Here is an 18,599-nt window from a genome sequence, read left to right as displayed (position 1 = left end):
TATATATATATATATATATATATATATACACATTTTTTAAAAGTGAAATTAATGACCAATACTAAGATACACATGGATAGATAACTCATGTTGATTAAAAAAACACCTTTCTCCAATTATTTTATTTTGTTTCCAATATAATTGTCTCATATCACCATTCCTCAAATCTTTAAACTTCTCTTTCTCTTTGCAGTAATATCACAGAAAATCCATAACATATTTTCATTAATCTAACAAATATTTTATTGAGCACCTACGATGTGCCAGGCATGGGGCTATAGAAGGGAACAGATATGTCCTTGCCCCCACGGGGCTTACACGCTAACGGGAAACAGGCAATCCACAGCTCCACACCAAGTGTGAGACACTGTCTCATTTCATTTTCACAGCTCTGTATGGTGGGTCTTATTATCCCCATTTCACACATGAGGAAACTGGGTCTCAGACTGGTTGAGTGGTTTACCCAAAGACTCAGAGAATAAGTGGCAGGAGCAGGATTCAAAATCATGTATCTTCTCCAATGCCCAGCTGTTAAGCCCCATACCATCCAGCTACAAGTCTGCAACAGCAAAGCAGGCAGCGTGCACTGAGAGCTAATATGTGTGGGGCACCATGCCAGGCCGTATGGGATACAGGGTGATTGGGCCCCGCCCCAGAACTGGAGCGGCATCTGCCTGCAAGAACCGGTACACATGAGGCTTCCAGGCACAACAGCATAGCCATCCACTCACCAGCATTCTTTAACCATAACAAATTCTCCCAAACTCGACTCCAGCATTCTGGGGGGAGAAATCACTCTTAAAAATTATAATTAAAATGAAATTCAACAAAAAGACTAACGTCAGGAGGATCATCAACAGACCTGCGATTTCTCCACAGACTGGGGGGGGGTGAAAAGTGAGGCTGGGGCAATGAATTTCATGGGGCCTTCCCCTCCCCCACTTATTCAATGATAGAGGCCAATTACTGGAATTTTCAGGTGGCCAAATACAGAGACTGAAGTGGAGATCTCGCTTCTGTATCAAGAGTGCATTTTGAAAGGCTCAGCGATGCAGAACACAGAATGAGGAATGAAAACTTACAAAAGACACTCCACTTGAACAGATGGAAAGTCAGCACTTCTACCCGTCACGTGCCTCCTGGTATCCTAATTCAGGACTGCATCTAACAAAAATCAGAGCTGACATCAGAGGAGAAACCCCCTTGCAAACACCACTGCTAAGGCCCATTACACCTGACCATTTCTGGCAAACCTTTGTTTCCCATTTCTTGTCTAAAGCACTCTGTTTGCTTGGCAAACGCCAGGAGACACGAGAACCTCCTACAGCAAATGTTGATACAAAGGAAATGTCCTAAGTGACCAGGGGTATTTATCCAGGTATTATTTCTGCCACCTGTACCACGTTTACCAAGTAGGTGGGGAGGGTCACTCTCTTGTGTGCATTCAGCTTGAGTTGCCCAGATACCACTTCTTGGCTTTAACAGAGAACATAAATCTAATTGTCCTTCTCTTCACTTAAATCATAAGTGTCCCAAAGTAGGTCATGGCTATGAACCACATGAATGAACCTTGTACATTTGAACTCTCTGTGTGGCTTGCCAAAGTGGCCCTCAGAAGCCAGAGGCAGCAGGCTTTACCATCAGGATGTTCTGGGGTCTTGTCAAACACATCCAACATTCTAGAATTCTCCCCCTTGGCAGAAGTCCGTTTTGGTCCTCTCTCACTCCCACTAGCTGACGATACCAATGAGCAGGCCTCTGAGTTCTGATTGCCGTTCTGCAGCCAAACTGCTGACTTCCGTTAAAAACATCCTCACAGGGGCGCCTGGATGGCTCAGTCATTAAGCGTCTGCATTCGGCTCAGGGCATGATCCCAGCGTTCTGGGATCGAGCCCCACATCGGGCTCCTCTGCTGGGAGCCTGCTTCTTCCTCTCCCACTCCCCGTTTGTGCTCCCTCTCTCGCTGGCTGTCTCTATCTCTGTCAAATGAATAAATAAAATCTTTAAAAAAAAATCCTCATAAAGTGCCATTTGTGGGCACAATTGTCGGTGCCCATTCACTCCAGGACATACTTGGCTTCCACAGACTAGGAAAAAAAAGAAAAAAAAAAAGGGAGGAAATTTGACAAAAATAAGCCCAGAAAGGACACAATTATAAATGTACATAGGAGCAAACTTTAAAGCTGTAGTTACTGCAATATCATAGGCAAATCTTGGCTCAGTCGGTGAAGCGTCTGCCTTCGGCTCAGGTCATGATCCCAGGGCACTGGGATCAAATCCCACATCCGGCTCCCTACTCAGTGGGGAGCCTGCTTCTCCCTCTCCCTCTGCCTCTTCCTTCTGCTCTCTCCAATAAATAAATAAATCCTTTCTAAAAATGAATTATCTGCATAATTTTTAATTTAATGTCAGTCTCCCTGTTCATTCTGTAACTCCCTCAGGGGAGGACCCAAGACTAATTTTTTTACACTCCAGCTGCCCTGTATATTGACTGGCACATAGTAGGGCTCAAAAAATTGTCAACACCACCTTTGCAATAGTGCTGTGATTTCATTCTTTCAATGTGACTCCTGTTTCAAAAGCACTATGCTTCATTTCCTAGTTTTGTCACCATGCTACAGTTAGGCAAGATGGTACAGGGGTGACAGGTACATGGAACTTTCCTGCATAATTTTTTTTGCAAATTCTGGTGAATCTGTGATTATTCAAAGTCTTTGATATTACCTAAACAGTGGGACTTCCATTTCCCCTCATGTCCACACCACACAATGCTCTTGGCTTGCTGGATTTCCTGAGAGTCTTCTCTGTCTTTCACCAGTTTTTCTTCTAATAATCTGACATCCTGTAAATAGCTAGAAGCTCCTCCTTTTTTCTTTTCCACCCTTGACAGAGTAGATCATTTTGTACAACAGCAACCCTCCTGAGACAGCCAGCCAAAATGCCAAGTATGAAAGCAAGTTTCATACAGTGCATCCCTCTGTCTTCTTCACAGGGACACCAAGAGTTGTCACATAGTAATTTTCAATAAGAAGTAGCTGGAATAGAAGGGTCAGGGAGAGATGTTACGTCGATGAGCCAATCATTCCCTCAAGACGGTTGGTTGGCAAGAAAATCCAGAACATGGGTGTCCGGGTTCACAGTCGATGAACCACACTCCTAAGTACTATGTGGCCACGTCTGTGGCAGCCTCATGTTACACCAACAATCAGGCCAGCACCGAGCTGCCAAGAGCCTCAGAAAACTGTACAAAGTTCTTTAAAATCAACAGAAAGGCTGCCCATGTCACAATATTTGGATGACTTTCACCTCTCCTCCCCAAAAGCCACTACTGGCTTGAATCTCACAATCAGATTCAAACTTTTAAACAAACCACTGAACAGATATTAACTTCCCTGTAGGCCTGGGAACACAATCCAGCCCTGCGGGACGTAAAGAGAGACTCAGTAAGTAGGGGCAGAGCCGAATGCGGACTGCAGAGCCTTCTCAGACAGTGAGTTTACCAGCTGCCCACACTGGCCCTGAGCTCAGCCCACCCTCTGTGGTTCATCGTCCTCCTGGTTGATGACCTCCTCCAGTGGGGGAAAAAAATCCTTGACCTTAGTCTCTGTGGGTCAGAAGACTAGAGCTGGTCGGCTTTCTAATACTTTCACTGGCTCCAAGCATTACCTGCAGTTGACTCTTACTGTAAACACAATGGTAAAAAGCAAAAATTCAAGGGAAAACAACTCTGAGCGCCTCTCTAAACAGTGAGGCTGGACAACCAGGAAAGAGCAAAAGAAATGAAAACTAATCTTCATTATCTCCTGGACAAAAGTGGCCGGGAGGGAGAGAGCCAAGAGGAGGAGAGAGAAATGGTCTTCATTTAAAATGCTTTAAAATGGCAGCATGATCAAGACTTATTTCCCCACTGCCAGGCAGTGAGTCCAGAGAGGGCCAAATGGTCTATTCGCTCACAGGCTTCCTAGCAGAAAAGTAATGTTCCTTTGTACAGCATTTATAAATCAATAAGTACTTTAACACATGGACACTCAAAGTGTCAGCAACCCTGAACTATTATACCCACTTTACAGATGATGAAACTAAGACTCACAGACACATAGTCAGCAGGAAGTGGCAGAGCCAGGAGTACAGTGGGACCAGTCGGCTGCTCAGTAGAGACATGGAAGAAGCCAAGTGAGAACTGCTGTGTTATTCTCTGAGGAAAAAGAAATAAAGCATGATCCCAACAGTTTATTTTTACTCGTTTCCCTTGCCGTAGGAGACATATCTAGAAAAATGTTGCCACAGCCAATGTCAGAGAAAATACTGCCTGTGTGATCGTCTAGGATTTTTGTGGTTTCACGTCTCACATGTAGGTCTTTAATCCATTCTGAGGTTTTTTTTTTGTTTTGGTTTGGTTTTTTTGTGCCCTCCTCATTTTTTTTTATTTTTTTATTTCCCTAGTTTTTGATATAAAGTTCCATGATTCATTCTGAGTTTTAATTTCTGTATATAGTGTAAGAAAGTGGTCCAGTTTCATTCTTTTGCATATTGCTGTCCAGTTTTTCCAGCATCGTTTATTGAAGAGCCTATCTTTTCCTCCTTTTATAGTCTTCCCTCCTTTGCCAAAGATTAATTGACCATATAAACATGGGTTTATTTCTGGGCTCTCTGCTCGATTCCATTGATCTATGTGTCTACTTTTGTGCCAGTACCATACTGTTTTGATTACTACAGCTTTGTAGTATATCTTGAAATCTGGGATTGTGATACCTCCAGCTTTGTTGTTCATTCTCAAGACCATTTGGCTATTTGGGGGTTTTTGTGGTACATAAAATTTTAGTATTATTTGTTCTAAGTTCTGTGAAAAATGCTGTTGGCATTTTGATGAGGATTGTATTGAATCTGTAGGTTGCACTGGATAGTGTGGACATTTTAACAATATTGATTCACCCAATCCATGAGCCTGGAATATTTATCCATTTGTTTGTGTCACCTTCAATTTCTTCCATCAGTGTTTTATAGTTTTCAGAGTATAGGTATTTCACCTCCTTGGTTAGGTTTATTCCTAGGTATTTTATTCTTTTTGATTTATAAGTGGAATCTTTTTTTTATTTCTTTTTCTTCTACTTCATTATTAGTGTATAGAAAAGCTACCAAATTCTGGGTATTCATTTTGTTGCACAGCAAAGGAAACCACCAACAAAACAAAAAGGCAACCTACTGAATGGGAAAAGATATGTCCAATAAAGGGTTAATATCCAAAATATATAAGGAGCTTATACAGCTCAACACCAAAAACACAATCTGACTAAAAAATGGGCAGAGAAACTGAATAGACATTTTTCCAACAAAGACATACAGACGGCCGAGAGACACATAAAGAGATGTTTGACATCACTGGTCATTAGGGAAATGCAAATCAAAACCACAATGAGATACCACTTCACACATGTCAGAATGGCTAAAATCAAAAAGACAAGAAATAACAAGTGTTGGTCAGATATGGAGGAAAAGGAACCCTCGTGCACTCTTGGTGCGAATGTAAATCGGTGCAGCCACTGTGGGAAACAGTATGGCGGTTCCTCAAAATATTAAACATGGAAATATTGTATGATCCAATAATCCAATACTAGGTATTTACCCAAAGAAAGCAAAACACAAATTCAAAATGACATCTGCACCCCTATGTTAATTGCAGCACAATTTACAAGAACCAAAATATGGAAGCAAACTACATATCCAGCAATCAACAAATGGATAAGGAAGACGTGGTGTATGTACACACACACACACACACACACACCAATCAACAAATGGATACGGAAGATGTGATGTACACACACACACACACACACACAGACGCACGCACGCACACACACACACACACAATGGACTATCGCACCGTCATAAAAAATGATGGGATCTTGCCATCTGTGACAACATGGATGGACCTACAGGGCATTATGCTAAATGAAATAAGTCAGACTGAGAAAGACAAATAGCATATGTGGAATCTAAAAAAATAAATAAACAAAAAGCAGAATCAGACCTATAAATACTGAAAACAAACTGATGGTTGCCAGAGGGAAGGGGACTGGGGGGATGGGTGAAATGGGTGAAGAGGAGTCAGAGGTAGCAGCTTCCAGTTAGAGTATGAATGAGTCACAGGGATGAAAGGCACAGCACAGGGAATAGAGGCAATGGTATTGTGACCACGTTTGCATGGGGACAGATGGTAACTACATTTGCAGTGAGCACAGCACAACATAGAGACTTAGCAAATCGCTATGTTGTACAATTGAAACTAATGCAACATTGTGTGTTGATACTCAAATCAAAAAATATTTAAATAAAAAATTTTAAAAAGACAGCACAGTCCCAGGAATGTGGGGGTTCCTGCCCGTCTTTGTGGTGGGCCTAGGAAATTACACCTCAGGGAGTTATTATTCTTATTCTGACAATTCAAAGAGAACAGTCCCTCAGCTGATAAATTCTCATTTCAAAGGTGATTCATAGAACATTATCTGCAGAAAGAAATCCACCCAGAAATGTGAGATGAGAAAGCTGCGAAGCACTGCAGCTGTTACTTGAATCTGTCGGTGCCTCCAACGGGACCGGCAGCTTAAGCCAAAATACCAAAGGGCTTTGAAGGCCAGCAGCTCACCTTGCAGGGACTCTGGAACATGACCCCAGCTGCAGACGGAAACACTGGATCTCCAAGGCCAGGCCCACTGTGGCAGCAAGAGGTCAGGTCCACGATTCCAACCCAAGACCGCTTCTGACTTGAGCAGCAGGAAGGGCAAGCGGGCCACACCACCTGGAGCTGCCCAAGCAGCGGCTCTCCCGCAGGCTTCAGAGTCCCCCCCGTTTTGAAGACCTGATTTCCGCAGATGGCCTTAGGGACAGAGCAGCGAGGGGGGGAGATAACCATGCAGCGGAAGGCCCCACACTCGGTGCTGCCCAACGCTCTACCCACCAAGGGCACCCTTTCCTGTCGCCACCTGGACTAAAAGTGCTTGGCCTGGCTGGGGTGCCGATTCAACCCTCGCCAGCACCCTGGAATATATAAAGGGAAAAGCTTAGTGCTGTGACCCCGGGGGAACTCAGTTTGTGGTGATGCTCAACCTACACTTGGTTTGAGGACCCTTCAGAAGGAAACGCTTTGCTTCGTCCGGCTGCACCACCTGTGGCCAGGCACTGTCTACAGGCCATTCGGGAGGTGGGCACTCGGCTCCGTTCAGTTGTGCTGAAGTGGGTTGACGCTCCCCTGGTGCTGCGCCCACATGACTGGGTTTCTCCTCCTGTTAGAGGATTTGGGGTCATCTCACTCTGGGGGGACACTAAGCAGAGCAGAGAGTGTGCTCCACAAGTGTTAGCATCCGAAATACATCACGAGGCTGGAGAGAAGGGACTGGAGCAAGGCCCCCCACCAGCTGGGTCCCAGGGAGACCTCACCAAGCTTCCAGCACTTCACTGCTCCCCACAGCTCTGGGAGAGAGAAACGAATATCCACCTTGTTCAAGGAATGCAAAACACATATACAAGCTTGGGCCCAGGGACTCGGGCTGCCCAGTACACAACCCACTTAGATGAGATTTGGGATGTTTCTTCCATTTCAATACACCAGAAATTTGCTCTAACTCGATGCTCTGTGAGATAACTTCGCCTCCCTCTCTCTTGCCCCAGCTTACTCATTTAAAGTCAATGGGAGGTGAAGGGAGAAAACCGGCGCCCCCTTGAGTGCCCATCTTCACCTTGAATCAGCCAGGGTAAAAATGCTCCTGAGCAGAGGGAGCTTCGGGGAAAACCTGGAATCGAGTCCAGTGGATGTTAGCTCCTGGCTCACCATAAGAAGCTGGGCTGAGGTGAAATTCACAGGCAGAGGACTCTGGGTGCACCTGCCTGGTTCATGGACCTTTCCCAGCATTCCTCGAAGCTATGGCCATGTGAGACGCAAGGACAAGAGTAATGAGAATCGCACAGATGCTCATTAGTCAGGAAGGGCAGTCCAATCTTTCTGGATTCTCTTGACAATGGGATACCTGCTGGGACAATAGCAGGAAGTTGCGGCAAATTTCAACCTGCTTGCTTTCCTGCTTCTGGGCTCCAGCCCTCAGGAGAGGTGGATTCACCACTCACTGCACCAGTAGATAACCCACCCTACGCCTCCAAGCTAGGCAGTTCAAGCATCAGATGGTCAAAGTGGGAAGAGAAATGCTTTCCCATACCTTTTCAGGAAGGTTGGGGAAAAAAAGTTTTTTTGCTGACAACATACGCATATGGACTGACTTGACAGAGCCTGTGGATAGTTACAGTCACAGATTTGGACAAGATTTGGACACAAAACAAAATGACCCAGCTGCTGAGACCAGAGCTGCTTCTCAGCGGGGCACTGAGGAAGGAAATCAAGTAGCAATCAAGCTGTTGATAAAGAAACCTAATCAGACACAGCAGAAAAGACACTCTTGTCTATCTCTGTTAGATGCACCCTATTCTGTAACCAGGCTGCAGTTTTTGTCATTTGAACCAGTGCATTCAGTTGTATCTCAAAAGACCCCACTCTGGATCCAGCACACTTGAACTTGATACAGGAAGACTGGAACCCATCCTACCAAGAACCAAGAGGTAATCTACAAGGAGCACAAAGCTGTTGCCCCACCTCTTCTAGAAAGGGTCACTCTCAGTTTATTTAAAACACTAGAGCAACTGCAGAAATAATTACATGTAGTAAATAAACTACTCCTCAGTTCAAGCGACCTCTCACAGCCACTGAGACCCAGGAAAGTCTATCATTAAGGTTCAAGAAGAATAGAAAGGTGTATCAACATTGAGGTTTTGTGGTGAGCCAAGAAGTCGTCTCTGTAGAGTGTGCTGGTTCTATCTCACCAAGCTACTTTATCCCAACATGGCTGTTGTTTGGTCTTCAAACAAACTGAAAGATAAGCTAATACCTTTCCTCCCAGCTTACAGTTGACTGCCCTCAGCATCCAGTGTGTTTCACAAATACCAACGATATAGTAGAAAGCCACAATTCACCCACACCCAACCACAGAGCTCCCATCTAGAATAAAACAGAACTGGGGCAGACGAACCCATCCAAAGAACAAAATCAAATTTGATTGAAAGGTGATACAGTCAGCCTCTTTCAGCCACTGATCGTTTTGAAGTGGGAAATGTGAGAGTTAGGGAAATCAGATGGGTAATTCAAACCACTACAAAATCACAAATGATATATTAGAACCAGAAGCAAAAACTTCAGAATGGATTGACAGACTAAATCTACACTGTCCAATTCAGTATCACTAGGGACGTGTAGATATTTAAATTCAATTTTCAACTAATTAAAATGAAATAGAATTTAAAATTGAGCTCTTCAGTCAAGCTAACCACACATTTCAAGGGCTCAGTTGCCACATGTGGTTAGCGACTACCATTTTGAACAGCACAGATATGGAATTACTTCCATCATAGTACAATGTTCTATTAGACAGGACTAAACACTAAGAAAGGAAGAAGGAAAGGGAGTTTAAAAAGAAATAAAAGAGTTCTTTTCACACACACACACACACACACACACACACACAAATCAGAAACCTAAGTATCCACCATGTACCTATCTTGATGCTTCCTGAAGGGGTATTCAAACATAATGAACACACAGATGACTTGATATGAGATTCTAGGACTGCACAGACCAACGTTGCTCCATAAGAGGTAGTGACTGTGTATGCACCATGGGTAATTATTTTTGTAACTGTCATAAGCAAGCTGAGAGCAACCCTTTAAACAAAAGGCTGGTAGGTGGCCTCATGCTCATTTTGGTGACCTATTCTTCTGATTTCTAGTCCAACAAGTTTTGATCTTTCTAAAATGAAACAGGAAAACATCCCGCTTTCCACTTTTAGAACATACATATTTACTGGCCCTCTTCTTTCCATAAATGCTCATCATAAATTAGGTTATTTTTTTTCCTTTCAGAAATTTTCTTAGCAGAAACCTTTGCTCCAAGACCATACCAAGCTTGAATGCTAGCTCTGGAGCAGAAGAGATTGTTTTAGTCAAGGTTCCTTGCATAACAGTAACAGAAACCAATCTGTACTACCTTAATGAGAAAAGAAAATTTGTCAGATGGATTCTAAAGTATTTCATGGAGTCTGAGGATAATGAGGCCTCGTGAAGGACCTCCACCACTTCTTTCTGCCTCACATTTCTGCTTCCCTTTGTCCAAATACATAATTGTTCACTCTCTTTAGAACTTCATTCTCTGCTTCTCTTCTCACAGGGTGAAAAAGGGCCACCCTTCAGCTCTGAAGAACATATGCGGCCACCTCACGAGTCTTGGATTTCACATGTCCCTTGGTACTCAGAATTTCAGAGACTCAATTCCATGTGCCCAGAACTGATTGGCCTAGCTTATCTCTCAATGGTCCGAATACTCACAGAGGGAGGGTGGGACCAGCCAGAGTAAACACAACAGCAGCTACCAAGGTTTGGGAGAGTAAGAAGCAGATGGTTCTCAGAAAGAGGAGGTCTCAGACAGAGGGTGCTCCGAGCAGTGATACCAAGGATGCAAGGGAAAAAAAAAAGTGAGTTTAAGATACTAACAGTCCGTCTAATAGATATATTCCAATACTCAAAAATATTATAATACAGGATGTTCATAAAATCTGGAAAATAGCTAATATTTTTATTTTTACCAGATTACAGATATCTTTGACAACAAGTATATTCATTCACCTGTGTTTGCAGACATTATGTGCAGAATTTACATGACATACTTCTTCATTGCTACACTGCTCAAAGAAAGCAGATATTTTATAAGGAGATTAAAGTGCTAGCAGATAAACTGTTTCCAATATACTTTAAAAGCTGAGATGATTTTTATACTTAAATTTCTGAATGTATGTGCTTTGTTTAGAAAGGAAGTCTAGGGGCGCCTGGGTGGCTCAGTCGTTAAGCGTCTGCCTTCGGCTCAGGGCGTAATCCCAGGGTCCTGGGATCGAGCCCCACATCAGGCTCCTCCGCCAGGAGCCTGCTTCTTCCTCTCCCACTCCCCCTGCTTGTGTTCCCTCTCTCGCTAGCTGTCTCTGTCAAATAAATAAATAAAATCTTAAAAAAAAAAAAAGGAAGTCTAGCCATTTTTTACAATTTATGTAGTGTTCCTATAATAGCCTTTATTTTAGAGATACTCAGTTAAGTGGATTTTGTTACCAATTATCTCCTTACCTGTTTTCTCAGAGATACTAAATATTGGTATTCTTTGAAAGGTACTGAAGCAAAACAATAATAAAAGCCAAATTATCTTTATATTTTTGCTGTGAAAAACTAAAAAAAAATGAAAACCTACAGGTCACCTCAGTTTTTTGGCAAGCATTCACACTGTACTTTAATTTTTAATAGTATTTGCCCAAATTTTTCATACTAAAAATTCATTTCTGAAGAAATACCTTTCCCTTGTATTGAAAAAAGGTATTTATTTCCATTTGCATCTTTTTATCAGACAAGTTTTTTTCTCCCTGGAGTTCCCAGAATAAAATAAAGATCAAGTCATTTAAAACGGAAGTCATCACGTGGGCCAGAACCGCCAAGGAAGTAGGTGACCAGCTGAACTTTTGTTTACCCCTTTGGCTTTGCATGTCTCATGTCCCAGGCTTTCAAGGTCTCCAGAAACCCACCCAGTTTTCCCTCTGTTCATAGCTAATTGGGTAATAGGAAAAACATATCTGAAGTCAAATACCATCAGTAAACTATATGATTTTGAGAAAATTACTTAATCACACAGAGCCTGTTTCCTCATCTAAAAATGAAGTTAATAATGGAAATCTTACAGGTTTGATATGAACATTAAATGAGTCAAAGTGTGTAAAATACCTAACCTAGTCCTCAGCACACAATAACTAACCTATATTAGTATTAAAATTACTATTTTTGTTGTCTTTCTCTCAATGGCATGGCTTTTAATAATGTACTATCTTCCTGAAAGTGACCTTCTTTAGCTTGGTCTTGAAAATCTCCCCTCTCCCACCCTCAGTTCCAGCCCTGGGATGCAACTCAGTCAGACACTGAAACAAAGGAACAGCAAGACAAAAGTAGACTCAAATGACTCTGAAATAAATATTGGTAAACCTCTGCAAGTCTGATTGAAGAAAAGAGAGAAGGCACAAATAAAAAGGATTAAGAATGAAAAACAGAAATATTAATATAGATGCACAAATTAAAAAGAGAAAATTATGAACAACTTTTGCCAATAATCTGAGAACTTAACTGAATTAGGTAATTACCTAGAAAAAATATTAGTTGTCAAAAATGACTACAGAAGATAAACAAAACCTGAATGGCCCCATACCATTTACAAAATTTAATCTCTAATTTAAAATCTTTCTCAGCTGACTAAGTACATGGGGTTTATTATACTATTCTCTCCACTTTTTATTGTGGAAAATTTTAAGTATATGCAAAAGTAAAAATAACAGGGAGATCGGTAGGAGAAGGAAGGGAAGAATGAAGGGGGGGTAAACAGAAGGGGGAATGAACTGTGAGAGACTATGGACTCTGGGAAACAAACTGAGGGCTTCAGAGGGGAGAGGGGTCGGGGATTGGGATAGGCCGGTGATGGGTATTAAGGAGGACACATACTGCATGGTGCACTGGGTGTTATATGCAAATAATGAATCATGGAACACTACATCAAAAACTAATGACTAACATAATAAATTTTTTTTAAAAAGTAAAAATAATAAAATAATAATTTCTCACAGAGAAATGTTTTTACAGATAAGTTTTATCAAACATTCAAGGAAGAGGAATTCTAATATCTCATAAATTTTTTCAAATACTAGGAAAAGAGGAAACAGTACAACTTACTTTTTATGCTAATACAATCTTGATGCCAAAAATAGAATGAGATGAGAAAAGAAACTTTAGGCCAGAGAAGCTATCCTGGGAACTGGGGCATGTTGAACTTCATGGTAACTTTGCCTTTCAACTTTAAAAAAAAAAAAAAAAGAAAAAGAAAAGGCCATATTTTACAAAGAAAGTATTTATCATCCTTCCCCTTTTATGTTGTGATTTATCTTAATTAAACCCCAATCCTTCCATTAATTCCTGATAAATCCACACACACTTGCAGGTGGTGTTGTAGATGAATGTGAAGAATAAAGCCTGTCCTGTACCCACTGTCCTGGCTCCCAGAGACCGAGAGAGGAAATGACAAGCCTCTAGCCCATGTGTTCCAGGAGGGAATCCTAAGCAGAGTGAACAGTGAGCATGTCAGTCACTCCTAATGATTTTGCTGTCCCCCTCCTCCAGGTGACCATTCAAAGAAATGATTTCATCTGACCAAATCTTATGAATCAGCCAGGTGCACCCCACAGCAGCCCTAGAACCCAGCTCAGAACAGGCTGATGCCTTTCCCCTGCTCATCTCCTTAGAAGTGAAGCTCATGACTTGCTGCCCCTGACCCCAAAGGTGTTACATCAGAAACATAACAGATTCAAAGCTATCAACTATTTTACCCCTATGGCCCTCCAGCCAGCAGTGTGGCCTCACTTGAGCCATTAGACCAACTACACACTATCTTGCTAAGTGAGACTAATTTTAGTAACTTCAGAAACTAAAATATTTTTGTACTTGGCAATTTCCCATTTTCCAAGGCTACATCATTGCTGACAGAACCCATGTAAATGGGAACGGGCATGAAATATTTAAACAACTGTGACATTACCTGCCATCATGATTGACGTGGGGAGTTCATGTGGGGAGTACTGACAGGTAAGTTTGGTTATACCAAGCTAGACCAAGGTAAAAATGGTGTTACTTGCTTGAATAAATGAGGTGGGAGGGGAATTCCAGCATTTTTTTGAGCAGCAGTGCAATTTTAATGAATAAATTTATATATGCTTCTTCAATATATAAAACTGATGAGATCAAAGCTGGTCTTCTCATAGCAGGAGGGTGGAGATTCAGAGACTCATCCACTTGACTTTCTCCTATCCTCTCAGTCAACCCCTCTAGACCCTAGACCCCTGCCCTTCAACACTATGGGTCCTGGGCACACAGCTCAAAGTTCCCTGCCATGTGACACTAAATTTCCACTTAAAACCTTTGTCACAGGGGCACCTGGGTGGCTCAGTCGGTTAAGCCTCTGCCTTCAGCCCAGGTTATGATCCCAGTGCCCTAGGATCGAGCCCTCCATCGGGTTCTCTGCTCAGCAGGGGGTCTGCTTCTCCCTCTGCCCCTCCCCCATGCTCGCTCTCCACCCCCCCCCAATAAATAAAATCTTAAAAGAAAAAAAAAACAACCTTTGTCACGCAGTCATCCATAATTTAGAGTTGGGAGGTTTATGTAGGGCAAATCCTTTGTTTTGCCAGTGTGAAAACTGTGGGAAGAAGGGTCTTCCTGACTAGTCCAAACTTCACATCTACCCAATGGCAGAGGCAAAAATATTATATATATACCTTGACTCCCACCTCCTCCTATTTCCACCACACCCCACTGAAGTTTTCACCAATTAAACAGAATTATATTATTGAACTTGCATCCACTACTGACTCCTGTATTATTCATTATTCCCATACTTCAGTGATATATGTACACACTTCCGCACGGTTCTAAGAATACATGTAACAAAAGTCCTGGCTAGGGTACGGATGAGGCCTGCAGAGATAGATGGCCCAGCAACACATACATGTCATCCACTAAGTATCGTGGTGGCCAGAAGCCTCCCAGAAATTACTTGAATATCTGTTGAGCCTGGGGGCAAGTAGAACAGGGCCAAGTAAGGGGAATCAACACAAGGTAGGAAATTGTGGAGGTCCCTGGGAAAGAGCTTACTGTACTAGATAAAAGGACTGGATCTGATGGGTCAATCTCACCAACAGAACCTAAGGGATGGGAGAATGGCGATTCCAGGTATGATAAATGCCTTTGCCTAAATGCTTCCCCAAACTCGACCACACTGACAAATGTATACATGACTTGAGAAAGAGAAGAGGTGTGGAATACAGACAATTGAGAAAGTTGTAAGTCCTAGAGGAGCCAGAACCCAGCATCTTCACAGAGGGTCTCTCTCCAAAAGAGATTAGAAAGGAGTTTCCCTACAAGCAAGAGTGGGAGTAAGCCTCAGGAGGGAACAGACACTGCCTTCTTCCCCCACTCCTATTCCCCACCCTCAAGCAAGTGTTAGCAGCCTAAAGGATCGCAAAGCTCCAAGAGACTTCGGGCTCCAAAAGGAAAGCAAGCCTTCCCTGTAAGTCCCATGCAGAAAACTACAGAAAGTCACACTGATTGGCCCTGCTTGTGTCACCACAAGGGGACCAATCACCATGGTGGGAAGGACATGGTGTCATGAGTGGCATGCCCAAGTCAGGTGCCTATCCCGCCAGCCAGCCTCCCCTAACCATCCATGATGGGGGAGGAATGGCAAGGCCCTAAAGGTTAAGAGAAGTGCTGATACTGGACGGAGGGATGCTGAACAGACCAAACAGCAGGTATCTACCACAGACTCTCAGCCTGAGAAATTTCTAGACTATTACCTCAAAACAATCAAACATAAAAGGTTTGCAGGTGCCTAGGTAGCTCAGTCGGTTAAGTGTCTGACTCTTGTTTTCAGCTCAGGTCTTTATTTCAGGGTCATGAGTTCAAGCCCATGTTAGGCTCCACGCTGGGCATGGAGCCTACTTAAAAGAAAAAAAAAGTTTAAAAAGAAAAAGTTTGAATAAGCTGAAATCATTTTAGAGAGGAGTATCTATCTGAAAAAGAAGATGCAAAGGAGAATTTAAGAAGGTAACCATCATATTCAAGGGGATAATAAGGACAATGATAAGGAGCTAAGACAACCAAAGATAGAAGAACAAGAATGCAGAAGATAAAAGGAATAAACTAAAGATCAACAAAAGCTACCACACAGTCACACCTCCCAGCGCCACATCTGTGGTTCTGTTTCGTCCTCCTCAAAAGCCCTGCCTGACAAGTTACCATCCCCCAAGAGCTAAGAAATCTGGGTTTCACAAGGTCAAATCAACCAAGGTCATTTAGCTAGTTCCGCAGCAGAACTGGAAATCAAACCCAGGTTTGAAGGACCTCTCTGACCCCTTCCACGTCTCTCAGCTCCCTCACCCGCCCCCTCAGCCCCCTCCCACATCATACTGTCTCCCATGTTCTGCAGAGTTTTAAGGCCAAATCATGAGGATTTTGGAGCAGTGTATTTTTGAAACTATAATAACAGCCATAATTAGAAGTTAGTAAGAATTCAATAACTAATCACACTCTAACTGGAATGGAGAGAAGACAGTCAGAAAACCAGCAACATGTAAGGTCATGCTCCGTGGGTATTAATGCTGAAAGCATCTCTGGGTGCTTGTTAAAACTACACTTTCTAGGAGTACCTGGCTGGCTTGGTCTGTGGAGTGTGGGACTCTTGATCTCGGGGTCGTGAGTTCAAGCCCCACATTTGGTGTGGAGTCTACTAAAAAAATTTTTTTTAATTTTTAAAGAAAAAAACTTCTAGGTCCTCATTCCCAGAGATTTGGGGATTTTAGGTGTGGGGTGAAGCCCAAGAATGGCAGCTTCAACAAGCACCAGTGATTCTGAGGTAGGCCACTGGCAAACAAGCATTCAGAAACACCGGTGAGAAATCAGGGCAATTAATAAAAGCAGAGTGTGAGAAGAATAGGAGAAAGGGGCGCCTGGGTGGCTCAGTCGGTTAAGCATTCGACTCTTGGTTTCATCTCAGGTCACAATCAGGTTGTGAGATCAAGCCCCATGTCAGGCTCTGCACTCAGCAGGGAGTCCCTCTCCTTCTGCCCCTCCCCCTGCTTCTGCACACTCTCTCTCTAAAACAAATAAATCTTAAAAAAGAAAATAAAAAGGAGAGAGATGTATGTGCTCCAATACTGCGTGTACTAAGAAAGAAGAAAAAGAAACACGTCAAAGCAACCACTTATCTGCTTTTGAAGATGCTGTCTTTGTCTCAAAAACAGAATATTCTGGAAAAACTAGGCAACTGGTAAAGGGGGAAGAGGGGTGGTACCTCCTGCATCACTAAGTGGCAAAGTACTAAGTCTAAGCCAAGCCTTAAAATAATTATTAATACTTGATCTAAGGTTATAAAAGAGTAAGGAAAGAAAATAAGAGGAAAGAATGCACTAAGTCAATGTTATTGATTTACACTCTGAAAGAAATGCCAGAACTATTATTTAGATGTCAAAATAACTCCAAGAAGAGTACAAGGCTGTTTTGATCATTTGAAACCAAATACCTGCTTTCTCTGAGATGGGGCTTTCAGACATAGAGCCTCCTTAAATACCACTGCAATGCTCTGAACAGATCACATTTCCCCTTCAAAGGTTATACTATGTTAAATTATATGCAATTTCAAAAAGAACAAGTCATTATCCTACTTTGAGTCCCCTTCTCTTAAAAGCATATTTTGACTAAGATTAATTTATAGCCCAAGGAGATTTGGGGAAAAGAAAGAAAAAAAAAAAAAACCTTGAAATTGCAAGTAAAAATAACTAAGAATTCCGGTTGCTTCTTAAATATCAAGTGACGTTGTTTTGGAAATAGGACCAGATCTGCACAGAGCCGCAGGTAAATGAACCAACTTTGGGATTTGCAGTATCCAGTAGACACTCCGGGGGAAAAAAGCTAGTTGGAAGGCCACAGCTGTGGAGTAGTCATAATGGGAGCTCAACACAGGGCACTTTGCTCAATTCCAGCCAATGGAAAGTGGTACAATAAGGAAAATGAGGGCAGAGACGCTCACTTACCTCCCAGCACTGTTGTGAGGCTAATTTAATTAGTGAGCGCTCCTGAAGCACTGAAGAGTGGATCAGCAAGGTGACAGCACCTTCAACTTCCGGTTTCTGTAAAACATGTCGCATGGATAACTGCGTCCTGACCGCTCCTATCACAGTAACTCAGACATCCTCACCTCTTTCTAAACTAATAGGACTCTTTATTTACTTAACAAGGTATCCCCATAGTAATTTATCATTTGTGTTTCCTGTCTTTATTTTTTTACGCAGGGGGAGGGGCAGTGGGAGAGGGAAGATCTTAAGCAGCCTACACACCCAGCACACCCCCACAACGTGGGGCTCCATCTCACGACCCTGAGATCATGACCTGAGCCGAAATAAAGAGTCGGACACTTAACTGACTGAGCCACCAAGGTGCCCTATCCTCTTTTTAAAGCTAACAAAAAAAGCATCTCCTTGTGCTTTTTCATAGTTTCTTCATATATGCTAGGAATCTCTTTGTAACATTTGCTCTACCAAATCAGTGTAACTCATCCTTAACTGGAGGGACCCCGGGACAGCCTATGTGGCAGATGGTACTAGGGTTCATTCGCCCACCTAAGAAGAAAAACTTCCTTGTATTTCTCAGCTTTTGCATATAGTCACTTTGGTAGTTCCATTTCCAGCATTTTTTTGGATTATTCAGATGCAAATTACAGAAGGGGAAAGATGTTTTCAATGGGATAGGGATTAAGTACTTGCATTGTGTGGCTTTGATCTGCCGGGACATTTCCTGAGTTCTTGGATTTTAAATTGGCCCAATTACTTACTTCCTTAGAGGATTTAGTAGTCTGCTAGGACTGCCATGACAAAATACCACAG

The 18,599-nt window shown here is 42.5% G+C and overlaps 1 protein-coding gene across 5 annotated transcripts in view; it reads right to left on the bottom strand.

Moving 5' to 3' along the window:
- SETD4 (SET domain containing 4) overlaps positions 1–18,599 on the bottom strand; it is a 75,405-nt gene that overhangs the window by 286 nt on the left and 56,520 nt on the right. For 2 of the 5 annotated variants that reach the window (XM_034655714.1, XM_019797301.2), the window contains one exon: positions 17,486–17,846. Coding sequence is in view for 4 of the 5 variants with exons in the window: in XM_019797301.2 (XP_019652860.2) it covers positions 17,813–17,846 (34 nt within the window). In the remaining variant the exon portion in view is untranslated. Of the gene's footprint in view, positions 1–1,082; positions 1,165–1,638; positions 4,196–12,846; positions 12,968–17,485; positions 17,847–18,599 lie in introns of those variants that run through there. The other 3 variants (XM_034655774.1, XM_034655731.1, XM_034655718.1) reach the window with 3 other exon arrangements.

This window comes from Ailuropoda melanoleuca, chromosome 1 (genome assembly GCF_002007445.2).
Source record: "Ailuropoda melanoleuca isolate Jingjing chromosome 1, ASM200744v2, whole genome shotgun sequence".
Lineage (NCBI taxonomy): Eukaryota > Metazoa > Chordata > Mammalia > Carnivora > Ursidae > Ailuropoda > Ailuropoda melanoleuca.
Note: the sequence above shows the minus strand (reverse complement) of the source record. Positions and strands in the feature narration are given on the sequence as shown.